This window comes from Sus scrofa, chromosome 4 (assembly GCF_000003025.6).
Source record: "Sus scrofa isolate TJ Tabasco breed Duroc chromosome 4, Sscrofa11.1, whole genome shotgun sequence".
Taxonomy (NCBI): Eukaryota; Metazoa; Chordata; class Mammalia; order Artiodactyla; family Suidae; genus Sus; species Sus scrofa.
In genome coordinates, this window is record NC_010446.5 from 89,683,835 (window position 1) to 89,701,107 (window position 17,273).

The window sequence follows — 17,273 nt, forward strand, 5'->3', positions numbered from 1 at the left end:
AATTTTCTACTGTACAGCATGATGGCCCAGTACACATAACATGTATACATTCTTTTTTCTCACATTCTCATGCTCCATCATAAGTGACTAGACATAGTTCCCAGTGCTACACAGCAGGATCTCACTGCTAGTTCATTCCAAAGGCAAGAGTCTGCAAGATTAGTGATCTTTGATGTCACTATTGTAACTGTTTTGGAACACCATAAAGTGTGCCCATATAAGATGATGAACTTAATAAATTGTTAAAATGACAATAAAGCTTTCAGAATATTATATAAACTTAGTTGTTAAAGCAGCAGCAGGGTTTGAGAGGGTTGACTCCAATTTTTGAAGGAGTTCTACATTGGTTAAACTGTCATTAAACAGCATTGCCTGCTACAGGGAAATTGTTTGCTAAAGGAAAAGTCAATCAAGGTGGCAAACTTCATTTTTGTCTTATTTTAAGAAATTGCCACAGCCACCGAAGCCTTCAGCAACTACCACCTTGACCAGTCAGCATCCACCAAAATAGAGGCAAGACCCTCTACCAGCAAAATGGCTGAAGGCACAGATGATGGTTACCTTGTTTTAGGAATAAAGTATTTTTAAATAATGCAAATACATTATTTTTTAAGACATGATGCTATTGTACGTCCAATAGACTGCAGTATGGTGTAAACCTAATTTTTTTTTTTTTTTGTCTTTTTGCTATTTCTAAGGCCGCTCCCGCGGCACATGGAGGTTCCCAGGCTAGGGGTCGAATCGGAGCTGTAGCCTCCGGCCTACGCCAGAGCCACAGCAACTCGGGATCCGAGCCGCGTCTGCAACCTACACCACAGCTCACGGCAACGCTGGATTGTTAACCCACTGAACAAGGGCAGGGATTGAACCCACAACCTCATGGTTCCTAGTTGGATTCGCTAACCACTGTGCCACGACGGGAACTCCAAAACCTAATTTTTATATGCACTGAGAAACCAAAATATTTGTGTTTATTGCAGTATTTGCTTTATTGTGGTGGTCTGGAACCTGCAGTATCTCCTAGGCATGGCTGTGTTCTGGTTATGAGTCTTTTTTTTTTTTTTTTTTTTTTTTTTTGTCTTTTTGCCTTTTCTAGAGCTGCTTCCTGTGGCATATGGAGGTTCCCAGGCTAGGGGTCAAATCAGAGCTGTAGCCGCTGGCCTACGCCATAGCCACAGCAACAGAGGATCTGAGCCACGTCTTTGAGCTACACCACAGGTCACGGCAGCGCCGGATCCTTAACACACTGAGCAAGGCCAGGGATCGAACCCGCATCCTCTGGTTCCTAGTCGGATTCGTTAACCACTGCACCACGATGGGAACTCCCTGGATGTAAGTTCTTTATCAAATATACAAAATGCAGCATTCCTTAGATGATTATTTACATCAACTTTTAAATGTATGCTGTGGGGTGAAAGCATATTCTATTTCCAGATCCCAAGTTCTCTGGAGTCAGGAACCATGTCTTTTTTTTTTTTTTTTTTTATTTTCCCACTGTACAGCAAGGGGGTCAGGTTATCCTTAGATGTATACATTGCAGTTACAGTTTTTTCCCCCACCCTTTCTTCTGTTGTGACATGAAGGAACCATGTCTTATACATGAAGATGTCCTGCCTTTTCAGGACCCTGATTACAGTGGGAACTCTGTAAAGACTGAATAATTGATGGTGACAGTATATGTCCTTTTTGTAGGTTTAGTAATTATTTCTCTCTTCAGTCTTGCTCTTGAGATCTTTAGGTGATGCTTGTACAGTGGCCTGTTCTCATATACAGTGCTAAGATACAAGAGACAAAGTTACAAAAATGTACAGCACAGTCTCTGCTTTTGGTTTGGTCATGGGCAGAGCCAGTTCAGGCCATGGAAATAGGAGTAGGACTCGCATGTGTTTTACTCCTAGGAGTGTCAGATCAGAGAAACATATTGTATTAACAAGTAGTAATTACAAGTCCTTTAATTATTTACTTAATCCCTTGAGAAAATGCTGGAATGAAGGTATGGTTAGAAGTGAGAGCATTTGTAATGCATGAAGACATCTAAAAACCCCCTTTTCTCTATCACTTTCCTCTCAGTGTCTCCATTTTAATAGATCTGTTTGTATAACTATCTCCATTTTCTCTATTCATCCTCCAAATTCTTTAACCCTTTTTTTTTTTTGTCTTTTTTTGTATTTTTTTTTGCCATTGCTTGGGGCCGCTCCCTCGGCATTTGGAAGTTCCCAGGCTAGGGGTCCAATCAGAACCATAGCCGCCAGCCTACGCCAGAGCCACAGCAACGCAGGATCCGAGCCATGTCTGCAACCTACACCACAGCTCACGGCAACACCAGATCCTTAACCCACTGAGCAAGGCCAGGGACCAAACCTGCAGCCTCATGGTTCCTAGTCGGATTCGTTAACCACTGAGCCATGATGGGAGCTCCTCTAACCCTTTTCAACCCACCCAGACAAGACTTTTTTATTTCCTTTATCTACTGGGCCATGCCACTTAGCTTTCCTTCCAAAAAATGGCCACAGGAATTTCCACTTTCTCATGGGTGCCCTGGGGTGCTCTAGCGTAGGTAATGACAAGCAGCTTGATTTCACAACCCCATGGTCATTAATTTCCATCTTGGTCCTTAGAGAGGGATGTGCTGGGATATGCCTTGGTAGTATTATTTTATTTTTCTCTTTCTTCTTTTTTTAATTTTTAGGGCCACACCTGCGGCATATGGAAGTTCCAGGCTAGGGGTCAATACAGAGCTACAGCTGCCAGCCTATGCCATACCCACAGCAACTGGGGATCTGAGCCACGTTTGCAACCTACACCACAGCTCATAGCAGCACCAGATTCCCGACCCACTGAGTGAGGCCAGGAACTGAACCTGCATCTTCATGCATACTAGTTGGATTTGTTTCCCTTGAGCCACGATGGGAAATTCTATTTTTTTTTTTTTTTGTCTTTTTGCCTTTTCTGGGGCCGCACCTGCGGTATATGGAGGTTCCCAGGCTAGGCGTCAAATCGGAGCTGCTGCTGCTGGCCTACGCCAGAGCCACAGCAACGTGGGATCCAAGCCACGTGTGTGACCTACATCACAGCTCACGGCAACACCAGATCCTTAACCCACTGAGCAAGGCCAGGGATCGAACCCACAACCTCATGGTTCCTAGTCGGATTTGTTGACCACTGCGTCATGAAGGGAACTCCTGGGAACTTCTATTTTTCTCTTTCTAATTGTTTTCTAGGGAGCAATCCTTATGGATACTTTCTAGTAACTGAAAAATTGACAGATATTAATGTATAATGGCCACAGTCCTATGTGCAAAGGGCTACAAGAAAGGATTAGGAATCTAGTTCTATGAGATGTCAGAAGAGGGAGACATGAGTTCAGATTGGACCCAGTCTTACTGGGTCGGGTCATTAAGAATTTCCAGTACCTCAGCACTGCAGGGAGGAAGTGACATCATATACGATATTTATAACTTTGTGATTAAGAATTCATGCTTTAAGGCCAAATGGACTGGATTTTAAGCTCCTCTTTTTCACTGTGTAATTTAGCCCAATTCTTTTAAGTTCTTTCCAACTCAGTTTCCTTACCTGTAAAATGGGGATAAGACTCTTTTAAGGTCATTGTAAAGTGAAATAGTCAAAACATGTAAAGTGTTTAAAACTTGCCTGTTCCATAATAAGTACCTAAGAGATTTTAGCTGTTGTTACTGGTTTGTAGGCCATTCAGACTACGGGACACAGAGCTTGGGGCAAGGGGAGGCGGATAAGGGAGATACACTTTTAGGCTCTCGTAGACTCTGGGCTCCTCATAGGCATTTGTGTCCTCTTGGCTTAAGGGAAGTCCCATCCAGCTGCCCACAGGTCTCAGGCCTGATACCCTTCCTTCCACCTCTATCCTGGGTTCTCCTTCTGCTCATCCTTAGGTTTTGCTGAACATGTGGTTGGAATCTCAGGAGATTCTGTCTGGTTACGGCCCCCCAGCATACAGACAAAATTATACTCTGTTAAATGGAAGATGCAGCCACACTCAAGTTCAAGCTTTTTTCGGATACTGCTTTGGAAGAATGGTTCTGCTCCGAGTTACTTAGAGGAGTCTTCAAATTTGACTTTGAATCATCTCAAGGATAGGCTCACTTTTACAACTGAGGACTTAACTCTTCTCATCAAGGCAGCTCAGCCATGGGACAGCGGCCTCTACTGCTTGGAGATCACCAATGACTCTGGGAAGATTTGGAAATTTGAGTTCCAGGTTTCTGTATTTGGTAAGTCCCAAGGTCAGCTCACCCTGCCCTCTGACTCCAGTAGGGCTTGTGTTTCCAGCATCTTTCTGATCAGAACCTCTTCTTCTAGATCATGTTGAGAAGCCCCACCTGCAGGAGCAGTGGAAGACACTGGACAGAGGGGTATGCCAAGTGACTCTGTCCTGCTCTGTCTCCAGAGGTGATAATATAAGCTATGCTTGGTACAAAGGGGGTGAGCTGATACAGACACCCAGGAACCTTACCAAGCTGGAGGAGCAGATTGATGACAATGGCTTGCACATATATACCTGCAACGTCAGCAATCCTGTCAGCTGGGCAAACCACACCCTTCACCTCACCCAGGGCTGTCTGAAGGCCTATCAGAGTAAGTGGACCACTTTGGGCTATAACAGGGGCTGAAGATGTGGGACCCCCGCAATCAGGCTCATGTACAAGGAAGACCTGGATATGAGATTCCTTGGCTAACTCCTCCAGGGCTTTGCAGCTCTTCCCACAGGAGGTCCTGGCCTCTAGGCACACAGTTTCTATAAAGCTAGGGCTGTCTTGATCTGGGAAGAATTTTATTTCCATAAAGAAGCTCCTTCTGGCAGATGCGAGTTTCTCCTTCACAAGGGGAAGGCTTAGTTGTTTGGTAAGTCTCAGCCCTGCCATGGATGCTGGTCATTACCTTCTTCTTCTGAGAGACTGATGGAGACCTTCTTCCTCTTCCTGAGTGATAACTCTCCCAAGCCATAGAGTTCCCCAAAATGTGACCATGTTGTACTTAGTAACTGGGTCATGGAATCATCAGATAAGCTTGGGGGTACCTAGAAGAATTCTTGGGGATTTTTGCTTATGCTCATCCTGAGAGTTACCCTGAGTTTACACCACTTTTTATTAGATAAACAAAGACTTAATGTGCCATCAGCATGAGCATCACAGGAAAAAACAACTTGCAGTCTTCTTCCTCTAGGCACTTATAACCAAATGGGGCAACATACTCATGGGCAAAAAAGAAACAAATAAGCTTAAGCAATATGGAGTGACAAGGACAATGACTTTTTGTTCATGTCAGCCACAGCCTCATCATTCACTTGTTCTGTGATCTCAGGCTGATTCATTAACCTCTCTGAACCTCAATTTTTCTTTTGGGTAAAATGGGAATGGGAGTTCTCATTGTGGCTCAGTGGTAACAAGCTGGACAGGTATCCATGATGATGTAGGTTCAATCCCTGGCCTTAGTCAGTAGGTTAAGGATCCTATGTTGCCGTGAGCTGTGGTGTAGGTCACAGATGTGGCTAGGATCCTGCGTTGTTGTGGCTGTGGTGTAGGCCGACAGCTGCAGTTCTGATTCAGCTCCCAGCCTGGGAACTTCCATATGCTGCACCTGCCCCTAAAAAGCATAAAAAGAAAAGAAAAGAAATAAGATGGGAATGGTAATAATAAGTACCTCACAGGATTGCTATTAAGATTGAATGAGATAATGTTTGTAAAGAACCTAGTAAGCAAGCACTTAGAACTTAATTCATTTCCCTTCTCCCCATGTTGGCTGGGTTATATATTGGGTTACATGGTGACACAAAAGTTACATATAGAAGTTGAATGAAGAAGAGCAGTGAAGGCAAGAGGAACAGAAGATGAAGTGGAAAGACTTGCCTGGCACATAGTAGGTGTGCAACAAATGTTTGTTGAGTTAACAAAACAGTGAATAGATGTAACATTTGCTGTGCCAGATATTTTACTTATATTAGATCCTATAATTAACCCTCATGTATAGACAACATCATCTCTCCTCTTTTTTTTTCCATAAGCAAAGAAAAGCTTTATTCTTTTATCAGAGAACGGAGAGGTGCAAGCTTATGCTCTAGAGCATGCTCCCCCGCTGAGAGGCTGGGAGTGTGGCTGCTCTATAGGGTTCTAGTCAGCAGGGAAGCTACTGATCTCTTGCAGGTTGGTCACAGCTGTGTGGTGCCCAAGTGCTGGGCACAGTGTCTCTGCACACAGCCTGCAGCGCTGGGTGCAGCGTTCCTGCTCACAGCTCACCCATCATACTGTTTTGTACCAGAAACTCTGGTCTGAAGGGCTGGGGGCAAGACCTCTGCATGCAGCCCCCGATGAGCAAGTGAAACTAGACTAAGCACAAAGGGGGAAAAAAAAGGCTAGACTTTATTGCCCAGTTCTATTTTTACTTACCAGGATTTGTTAATGGGCTTTGCTGTGACAAAACCCTCCAATGCTTTTTGTCCCGCTCCTTATTCTTGAGGGGTGTCAATGGGTACTGTTCTGTCTTCTGTAACTACTTCCTGCTGGTTTGGAATGTCATCATAACCCGGGTAGAGGAGTGGAGCTACCTTTAGGTGTGTTTGATGGTCACCAGGTCTCAGCCCTAATTGTGCGTATCCCTGAGCAACCACCATTTATCTAACCTTTTGGAGACAAGGGACATCAGACAATTTAAGACAAAAAAATTACAAGAGCAAATTTTCTTAAAAACGCAGGTATCTCGGTCTTTCTCCAGTGGGCGAGTGTGCCCTGATGTTTAAGCTCACTACCGTGGCCTGAACATCCCTGGTCACATTTTTGTTGTTTTTTGAAAGAGAAGCTTCAGGTTAGAGAGAGCTTCACATGAGTGGTGAAGGAGGTCCGTGGCCCCAGGTTCGGGGCAACTCTTTGGAGTTCAAGGCTCAGAGTCCTCTTCATTCGAGTGTGATGTACCCACGATGTGATCCCTGCAACCTCAGGGCAGAATGAGGGGTTAGAATTATTGCAGGAGAGGAAAAAGTCACATTCTGGGACCCACAGGAGTCCTTGGCACAGACTCCCCAACCCCAAGTGGGAAGTGGGGTCCTTGGCTTTGTGCAGGAAAGAATTTAAGAGCAAGCCCAAGAAAAGCAAAAGAGAGTTTATTATTTCATTTTTATAAGTGAGAAAACAGGTTGAGGAAGTCGCCCAAAGGCACAGAGCTTGTAGAATTGGGATCAAGGAGTTCCTGTCGTGGCGCAGTGGTTAACGAATCCGACTAGGAACCATGGGGTTTCGGGTCCGATCCCTGGCCTTGCTCAGTGGGTTAGGGATGCGGTGTTGCCCTGAGCTGTGGTGTAGGTCGCAGACGCGGCTTGGATCATGAGTTGCAGTGGCTGTGGTGTAGGCCGGTGGCTACAGCTCCGATTAGACCCCTAGCCTGGGAACCTCCATGTGCCGCGGGAGCAGCCCTAGAAATGGCACAAAGACAAAAAAAAAAAAAAAAAAGAATTGGGATTAAGCCAGGCCTGTGAGATACTAATCCCCATGCTCTGAGTGTCACGCAGGGGAGGTCCCTCCAACTGAGCAGAGAGATGACCTTGAAGGTGAATTCACAGGGTGCAAGGAGACCAGCCACTTGAGGGAGGAGTGTGGGTTTTGAGACAGTCCCTGAAGCAGACAGGGAGGAAGGGAGAACAGAGATGGCTTTGCACTCAGGCCTCGTGCCTTCTATATCCCTCAGATCTCATCTTTCTGTCCATTTTGGTGAGCACCGTGACTCTCCTAATGGCGTTGTTCCTGGGCACCCTCACCTGCTTCTGTGCGAGGAGGAGAAAGAGGAAGCAGTCACGTAAGTGCAGGGTCCCTCAGAGGTGGTGTTGCTGGATTTGACATCTCCAGTGGCACGTGGCTGGGAGCACAGCGCCTGCTTTTCTTCCGGGGCGTTGAGATACGCATGTGCATGGTCAGAGGAGGGGAAGCAGCGCTAACCGGCCTCCCTTCTAGAACCTTTCTCAAGGTCGTCGCCATCTAGGATGGAGGTGGGACTGCTAGAAGCAGAAGCCTGGACAGGACGCCCTCCAGAGGTCTCTGCAGCTCTTTTCTTTGCTTCCTTCTTCTCACAGAGACCAGCCCAGGGGAATTCCTGACAATCTATGAAGATGTCAACAACGGGCAAGCCAGGAGAATTCAAGTACGGCATCCTAGGGGGCTGCGGTTTCTCTCAACTAGTGTGGAAGATGCGCTTGCGAAGATGATCGTTATGGAGGGGGGCATAAAGAGAACCAGATAATCGTTCTCAATCTCTGACATTTATCTTCTCTCTCTCTCTTTTTTCTTTTTAGGGCCACACCTGTGGCACCTGGAAGTTCCTGGGCAAGGGGTCAAATCAGAGCTGCAGCTGCCAGCCTACACCACAGCCACAGCAATGTGGGATCCGAGCCGCATCTGCAACCTACACCACGGATCATGGCAATGCCAGATCCTTAACCCGCTGAGCGAGGCCAGGCATCAAACCCTCTTCCTCATGGACACTAGTCAGGTTCATTAACCACTGAGCCACAATGGGAACTCCAAGTCCAACCTTCTTATATTTTGTGTCTGACCACAAATTCTTGCGTCCCTGAAAGTCTGAGTTTACTTTTGCGGGTCCTTCGACTGTTGCCCAGGCTGGGGAGGGTGCCAGCCTGACCAGACAAAGCATAGCAGTTTTGTACTTGGCTCAGTGGTCTGTGCTCATGTTTTGGGAAGAAGAAGCCTGAGTCTGGCTGAAGTGTTAGAGGGAGCCGTAACCAGGTAAGCACAAAGGTCAGCTCTTCTGGGAACTTCTCTAGCCAGTTAGTCTCTGCAGGCAGTGGCCCACTCTGCCAGTCATCCAGGGGAGGGAACTGCAGGGGGCTGCAGCCCAGCCCACCCCACCCCCTCTGCTGTGTTGCTGAGCAGAGCAGGATGTGGTGACGGGCCTCCTCTCCGGGAACTGCCAGGTAGGAAGGCGGGTGTGCGAGGGGAGGAAAGGCCCTCTTCCCACCCCCGCCCAGTTTCTGGTGCTCCCCCTGAGGAGGCGAGACAGGAAGTCACAGCGGTGGGGTCACTGGTGTGCGGCCTTGTGAGGCCTCATAGAACCGAGGCAGCGTTCCTCAGGTCTGGGCTCAGTGGGAATTAGGAATCAGAGCATCTCCCTTGGCCCACCCATGGACTACTGGGGGGTGAAAAACAAAACGAGACTTTGTTTCTCTGGATGCTGGTACAAATTCTGAAGAGCAAACTTTATCTTCCCACAGCCACTGATGCCCAAATGCTGGGTAAATGCCCTTCCTCCCCCACAAAATGAAGATGACTTTAGATTAGATAAATGGAGGAGATGAGTTCCTGTCATTGCTCAGAGGAAACGAATCTGACTAGTATCCACGATGACACACAATCTCTGGCCTTGCTCAGTGGGTTAAGGATCCAGAGTTGCCGAGAGCTGCGGTGTAGGCTGCAGATGAGGCTTGGATCCCGTGTCACGTGGCCGTGGTGTAGGCCAGTGGTTACAGCTCCAATTAGACCCTTAGCCTGGGGACTTCCATATGCCGAAGGTAAAGCCCTAAAAAGACAAAAAAAAAAAAAAAAAAAAAAAAAGAATACAAGGGAAATGAACTACTTAGAGTAAAAGAAACCTCTTGGGGATTCAGCCTTGATACTTTCCATCTGTCTGACTCAGGGCTTCCTCCCTCCATGGCCTCATCTCTCCCTGGCCTGTCCCTACTGTCCCCAAATTCCTCTTGAAGGCCTATATCCCAAGCACTCACTCTGGGATCTCACTTTGGGGCCCAGCTTCGCCCTTTCTGGAAGACACTTCTCCCAGGTTGGGTGGAAGAGAAAAGCACAAACTCTTGTTTCTGGCCAGATGCCCATGACTCCAGCCTCCAAGGATTTCTCTACTCTTAGCTTCCTCTTAACTTCTTCCTGCTTCTGGAGGGTTTAGCGTCTGCCTTGACAGATGGACCCGAATGATCTCCTCTGGCTCTCCTCCAAGAGCCCAACCTGGTGGTCTGTGCTCAGGGGTGAGCAGCATGAAATGCCTCCAGCTCCAGTCTCCTGGGGGCAAGACTGAAGAGGAAAGAAGGAAGGTCATGTGCTTCCTGCCTTTGGCCTTGGGCCCAGGGCTCTACCCAGCACCACAGCTTCCCAGGGGGCTGGCTTGAGGCCAAGGGCAAGCTGGCCACTGAAGCTGGATCTAGAGAGTGGGCTTTAAAACATTTTAGAAACTCTGAATTTTAGTGTCTTTAGGTAAGACTCAAATCAGAGCCCTACACAAAGTTCAGTCCGTTATCAGCAGTTATGCAGCATATTTAGTCAGAAAGTCAGCAAAGTAGGTTTCTAAGTTGCCAAAGTAAAGCGTGTGACGGGAGATGTGTGGGTATGATCACCCCTTGCCATTCTTTCCCACCTGGGCCATTCCTCGCTCCTGACACTAACTGCTTCATGCTGAGTTGCTCCTTCTAACATCTCTTCCCTCTTCTTATGCGGTCTCTCCCTCCTCGATCTAAATCCAAACAGACACAGCCAGCTGCTCAGATTACCACATGTGCCTTTACTGTCTTTTGTGCAGGAGCAGAACTCTCCTGAAGAAGGGACCACCATCTACTCCATGATCCAGTTGCAGGTACCACTTTGGTTTCACAAATCCATCCCATACCTGCCCATGGGGCTTCCTACTGCCCCCTAGAAAGTCGCACCCTTGAATGGTGGAGTAGGACTGCTCCTGGAGTCCAGGAGGCAGCTTGGCCTCAGCTGCATTGAGTTGTTTGTAAGGATCGGCATGGTTCTGGAGTGTCCTGATGGCTGAACAGAGCTGGAAGGGCTGGTGCAGATATTCTCTTTTCTTCCATGCCTGGTGGCAGCTGTGGTCCAGATAAAGTCGGGGGGAGGAGGAGACTTGTCAGGGACTCAACTTCAGTTTTCTTTCTCTGCTGTTTCCCAGAAGTGGGGCTTTTTGTACTTTTTATCCCCACCCTTGATTATACCTGTTTTCAGGAAAGAATGCATCTGGGTTGTTCTCTTTTATCTTATTATGACTTAACAATAACATTTATTAAGCACTTAATATCTCTACTTTCTTTTTTTTTTTTTTTTTGCTTTTTAGGGCTGTACTCGTGGCATATAGAGGTTCCCAGGCTAGGGGTTGAATTGGAGTTACAGCTGCCAGCCTACATCACAGCCACAGCAGTGCGGGAATCCAAGCCGCATCTGCAACCTGCACCACAGCTCCTGGATGAATCCTTAACCCACTAAGTGAGGCCAGGGATCAAACCTGCAACCTCATGGTTCCTAGTCAGATTTGTTTCGGCTGTGCCACGATGGGAACTCCTATGTCTATTTTCTTAATGAATCTCAAAATAACCTCATGAAGTAAGTCTAATATAAACCCCATTTCACAGAAGAGGAAACAGAGGTTAATTAACCTGCCCAAGGCCACAGAGTTGGGTAGTGGCAAAATCGAGCCAAATGCTTTCTAAGTTTTCATTCCACCTCTACCCACTCCATTTCTAACATTTTGGAACTGTAGGAATTCACCCATAAACTGGAGAAGCAGCCTCTAACCTTGACTTCTACAATGACATTGAGAAGCCTGGGCATGTCTCTCAAGGGAAACGCTTCCCCCTGGTGGCCAGTGGTAAAATGACCCCCCCTTTTTTTTTGGATAATTGAAAGTTGAAGCAGCAACCTCTTCAGCTTGGTGGCTAAGCTGCAGGGGGAAAAAACAAAAACAAAAACAAATAAACAAACAAAAAGTCTTGGGGAATCTAATAGACTTCACAGAAAAGATCAAGAAAAGATGAAAGAGAATAAAGGGAAGAGGAAGCAGGAAAGGGAAGGCAATAAGAAGTGAGGAGAGGAGAGAGGAAGAGAGGCGAGAAACTGAAGAGAGAGGGAAGGAGGAAAGGAGGTACCCAACCTCTCAGAGACACTCTGGAATTCCCAGACTTGGTGTTGCCTCCTCGGGTTCCCCTTAAGATCACGTGATTTACTGATTGTGGTTCAAAGTCAAAGAGCATCAAAGAGAGATGGAAGAGCCATTGATATCTGCTAGTTTCCTGGCCATGTTGAATTCCAACAAGAGAAATTTAATTATTGTTTTTTTAAATAGTTATTTCCCCAATACAATTTTTATTTCTACTGTAGATCATGGTGACCCAGTTACACATACATGTACACATTCTATTTTCTCACATTATCATGCTCCATCATAAGTGACTAGACATACATAGTTCCCAGTGCTACACCAGCAGGATCTCATTGCTAATCCATTCCAAAGGCAATAGTTTGTATCTATTAACCCCAAGCTCCCCAACCACCTCACTCCTTCCCCCTCCCCCTTGGCAACCACAAGTCTATTCTCCAAGTCCATGATTTTCTTTTCTGCTGAAAGGTTCATTTTGTGCTGTATATTAGATTCCAGATATAAGTGATATCATATGGTATTTGTCTTTCTCTTTCTGACTTACTTCACTCAGTATGAGAGTCTCTAGTTCCATCCATGGTGCTGCAAATGGCATTATTTCATTCTTTTTTTTATGGCTGAGTAGTATTCCATTGTGTCTATATATACCACATCTTCCTAATCCAGTCATCTGTCGATGGACATTTGGGTTAACAAGAGAAATTTAAATAAATGCAAGAAAGAACACCCCTCAGACTGAGATGTTGGTGAGAATGAGATTCTTCCTCTGAAGCATCTTAAAAAGAGGGTAGTACCTAACTTTGAGGACACCTGGTTCAGATGCAGAGATGGAAGGCATGATGCCAAAAAGAGGTGTGGAGGAAAGAACCTTGGAGAGTCTAGGGTTTAAATGCTGCTTCTACTGTGAGCACGCTCTCTGACTTGGGCTGGTTATCCTTTGGGTTCTCTTTTGTGGAATGGGGCAAATTATCATCATTCTTATTTTGTAGGAATGTTATAAGGGTTAGGGGAGAATGCATATGCAGAGTGAGCACTCAGCAAGCAGCTGTTGTTTATTTTTCTTTTTCTTTTTCTTCTTCTTTTTTTTTTTTTTTTTGCTTTTTATGGCCACACCTGTGGCATATGGAAGTTCCCAGGCTAAGGGGTTGAATTGGAGCTGCAGCTTCCAGCCTATACCATGGCCACAGCAACGCCAGATCCGAGCTACATCTGTGACCTACATCACAGCTCACTGCAATGCCAGATCCCCAACCCACTGACCAAGGCCAGGGACTGAAGCCTCATCCTCATGGATGCTAGTCGGATTCATTTCTGCTGCACCACAGTGGGAACTCCAAGTAACAGTTATTTTTAATGACTGAGTGAGACTAGCATTCAGGTTATCTGACCTCCTGTCTAACCCAGGATTCTTTTCACTAATACTTAAAACTTCTATCTGGGCAAGGTGGAGGGGGAAGGGATGGAAGAGATGCCTGCCTCCTCAGGGTGGTGCTGGATCTGAAATGGTTTTATTTCTCTTCTCTTTAGTCTTCTGTTCCCACATCCAGAGAACCTGCAAATACATTGTATTCATTTGTACAGTCTTCCGGGAAGGTAAGCCTCCTCCATGGGTGCTGTTTATGCAGATAAGTATTCTGCCTGTGCATATGCAAGCATGTGTTTGCAGAGGGCGTGTGTGTGTGTGTGTGTGTGTGTGTGTGTGTGTGTGTGTGTACTTCTGAGTGACTTGTCTTCCACTTTGTGTATTTGAGTAGCTTGTGTTAAATGACTGGGTTTAAATGTTAATGAGTCAACTAGAAATGCCTTTCTGGTTCTGTTTGGTGGAAAAGAACAGCCCTGAGACAAGGAGAAGAGTGGATTCTCTAGGAATTTCTGTGGGAGGCAGAGGACACTTAGACAGAAAGGAGGTGCTTTGTGCAGAAAGCCCACGGAGTCCTCAGTGGACCAGCTGAGGCTGTGGTGAGAGATATTGGAGAAGTTTCCACAGCAGGGGCATATAGCCTGGAGCTGAAGGAGTAGACTGGACCTAGAGAGACACGGTGTTGACTTTCAGGGAATCAGACAAAGGTTCTGTCCAGTCACCTGCTGGTAGAGGCTTCTGGATGGAGGCAACCCCTCATGGCCCCCTTTTATCCTGCTCTAAGCAGAGCTCACAGCTGTTATGTGTGCCTGGGACCACAAAGTGGGGTATCCAAGTGCCCATGGCCATATTTCCATCTTGGGGGAAGAGGTAGAGAAAATGGTACCTCCAAGACTGGAGTCACAGTACGAAGCCAAAACCTCACCATGGTGGGTATGGGAAGTTGGGAACTGGCCGAACTGTGGAAGGGCTGAGTACATGCAGGTCAGGGGTTATGTGTTTGTCTCAAATGGGGGAGAGATTTGGGAAGATTTTCAGACTTTCCATTCATCCTCCCTCCAATAAGTCATTCAGTCAACTTGGATTCCCCCATGAGACATGTTTATATTTAAATTACACGCTATAGTTCATGGATATATAGATGATCAGCAGCACCATGGTCACATGCTTTGGTAGTATGTTATCAAGAAGTGCTTCTCTGAGTTCCGTGTCTCCAGTGTTCACCGGGTTCAGGGTCTATGCTGGAGTTGGTAGTTTTGTGTGTGCCAGAAATGTTTACACTAGGTGTGTATATGTATGCGACGTGTTGAAAAGATAAATGCTTTGAGGCAGTATTTGTATTAGGTTTGTCTGAAGGATATATGAGTGTGTGTGTGTGTGTGTGTGTGTGTGTGTCCACATATGTGTGTGTGCCCGGAATGTGTGTATGTGTGGGTTTTGGAGGTATGTGGGGGTGGGACACTAAATTCTGACTTTGGCTCAGAAATGTCGTATCATAGATAAGTATGTATTGTGCCTTCTTTGGAAACCATAAACACTATTGTTTACTCCTGGGAATAGGAAATTCTATTTCCTCCTGGCTGGGGATACTTTCAGGGACTTTCTGGGCCCTGAGTCTCTTTGGGGACCTCTCACATCAGTTAGAAGTGGGAAATTTCTTAACCTGAAGATAAGCACTCTTTACCCTCTGAATTTCCAGGCTGGATCCACGAAGAAGAATCATAACCCTTCCTTCAGTAAAACTATTTATCAAGAGGTAAGATCACGGAACTCCTTCTGGATGAGGTTAGTGCCCAAAGTATAGCTCTGAAGTCATGCACTTGTGAAAAATCATCTGTAGGGCTTCAGGGTTGTAGGGTTTTTAAGGGTCTTCTAATCCAAACGTGCATTTTAGAGACAAAGAAACTGAGGTTCAAGGAGGGTGATCGTCTAACCCAAGATCATATATTTGGGGTTTGACTTCTGCTGGGGAGATTGAAATTTACATTAGGGCTGACCCCAGGCTTGTTTCCCAGCTGTGTGTGTCACGTGATGGACACTTCTCCTTTCCCCAGGCATACCTGTAGGAGGATAGGGGACAGAGAAGGAACGATAATTGAATCCAACTGATTTCCCCAAGTTAGCAAGCAATTGGGAATGATTCCAGGACGTAGTGATCTTCAGCTGCTGCTGGGATGGACACTGGGCAAAGGTGACCATTAAGACTTGGGGCAGAGTTGATTCTATCAGGCCATTGAGGGAATGGAAAGTAGGGATTCAACATTATTTGGGGTTTATTATATATATGGTAGTGGCTTCATTTGAACTATTTCATTTAATCCTCATAGAATGCTGTGAGGTAGGTATAATTATACTTCCCATTTCTATCCAGAGTATTTAAGGAATGGCAAGCACCCCACCCATCAGTCTCATGTAACACCTGGGCTTCCACCTGTGGCCTGATAATAATGTTGCCACTGGTCACAAGAGAGAGGGTGGATGGGTACCTGCTGGGATTTCTGGCACTTCAGCTGTAGCCCCACATTAAAATAAGCTGGACAGTCCAGGGTTGGAGAGGACACTGTATGGGCCAAGGCAATCTAGGTGGGTCTTGAAGGAGCATCATGTTGTTTAAAAGCACTAGAAATGGAGCCAGAAGAATTGGATTCAAGCACCTCCCATACTTCACACTCATTGTTGACCTTGAGTTATTTCCTTCACCCTTCCAAGCTTCCTTTTCTTATGAATAATACATGGGGATAATAATTCATAACCCACAGGGTTAGTATGAGAATTTCTTAGTGGGAAGGTCTGAAGTCCTCCTTCTCTTCTACAGGTTGGACAGAGAGCATCCAAATCTGAAAACCCTGTTCGATTGAGCCGCAGGGAGCTGGAGAACTTCTGCATATACTCTTAATTGCTGCAGCTGTTCCCACCTCTTCTGTAGCCTAGCTTCTACTTTAGATATCAGCACAATGGATGTACCACCTGACTCTCTGCAGAACGGGTCCTAGTCTGGAGAGGCTATGAGAGTTTGTTCATGGTCTGTATTTTGTTTTTGAAAATGCCATCTAACAGCCATTAGAAGAGCAAGGCTGTTAGAGAATATCCTGACTTACAGACCGGACAAGAATGGGGAGAGATGGTGAATAGTTTCCAAAAGATCATATGGCAAATTCAGATACAGGTAATCTTTCAAGTGCTATGTATTATTAGCACTGAGATTCCCTTCCCCTGATTTCCTAATCTGTTACTCATCTTCCCTCCTCCGTAATCAAGGATGTTCACATTTCTAGATCCTTCCCTTGCCTCAGCCCATCTTCTAAAGAGGAAGGAAAGATAATGGGGACTCAAAGGAAGAGAAATAGCCCCCTCTGTGAGGGTGATCTCCTGATAATCTGGTAGTGGGACCAGCTTTGCCTACAGTGTGATACTTGATTCACAAAAGCACGTTATAAAAAATCTATTGGCTTCTTCGCAAATTCTTGGCCATTAGAAACAATATTGAATTTAAATTCTGAGTCCTGATGTTCCTCATGGCACATGCTGGAGGGAGGGCTCAGGCAGCTGAGTCATAGGGAACTAGGCACAGTGCTGGGATCCTCTGAGTCTTCAGGCCAAACCCTTCCACAAGGCTGTGGGGAGCAGGCTGAGACTCTGGCTGAGCCTAGGAAACTGGAAGAGGTCCTACATAGGGACCCTAGCAGGTGATATTGCATGGAACCTGGTTCTTCAGTTGCCCTACTCTATATTTAAGGTATGAATTTAATATAAACCCATTTTGTTGTTTGGAGGCAGTCTAAATTTCTTTTCTGTATTAAATATATATGTCTCCTCTCTGTACTATACTTGTGGGCCACCAATAAAGACATGTGTATTTAACTCCCATTGGCCTCCTGGTGAGCTGTGTCTCCCAGCCTTGTTCATGCTGGAACAGCAGATTCTAGGGTCCCCAGGTCTTGCTCAGGCGGCTTGCTCAGGCCCTACCCGATCCTTCTCCCCTGTGGCTGTGTGGCTGACC

At 46.1% G+C, this 17,273-nt stretch overlaps 1 protein-coding gene across 2 annotated transcripts in view; it reads left to right on the top strand.

The window, feature by feature from the left end:
• CD244 (CD244 molecule) overlaps nucleotides 1-17,140 on the top strand; it is a 32,754-nt gene extending 15,614 nt beyond the window's left edge. The window contains exons 2-9 of one of the 2 annotated variants that reach the window (XM_013996859.2): nucleotides 3,909-4,247; nucleotides 4,336-4,611; nucleotides 7,711-7,818; nucleotides 8,093-8,160; nucleotides 10,561-10,614; nucleotides 13,441-13,506; nucleotides 14,973-15,058; nucleotides 16,089-17,140. In XM_013996859.2, coding sequence (XP_013852313.1) covers nucleotides 3,909-4,247; nucleotides 4,336-4,611; nucleotides 7,711-7,818; nucleotides 8,093-8,160; nucleotides 10,561-10,614; nucleotides 13,441-13,506; nucleotides 14,973-15,058; nucleotides 16,089-16,131 — 1,040 coding nt within the window. In that variant the 3' untranslated portion in view covers nucleotides 16,132-17,140. The remainder of the gene's footprint in view (nucleotides 1-3,908; nucleotides 4,248-4,335; nucleotides 4,612-7,710; nucleotides 7,819-8,092; nucleotides 8,161-10,560; nucleotides 10,615-13,440; nucleotides 13,507-14,972; nucleotides 15,059-16,088) is intronic. The other variant, XM_001928325.4, reaches the window with a different exon arrangement.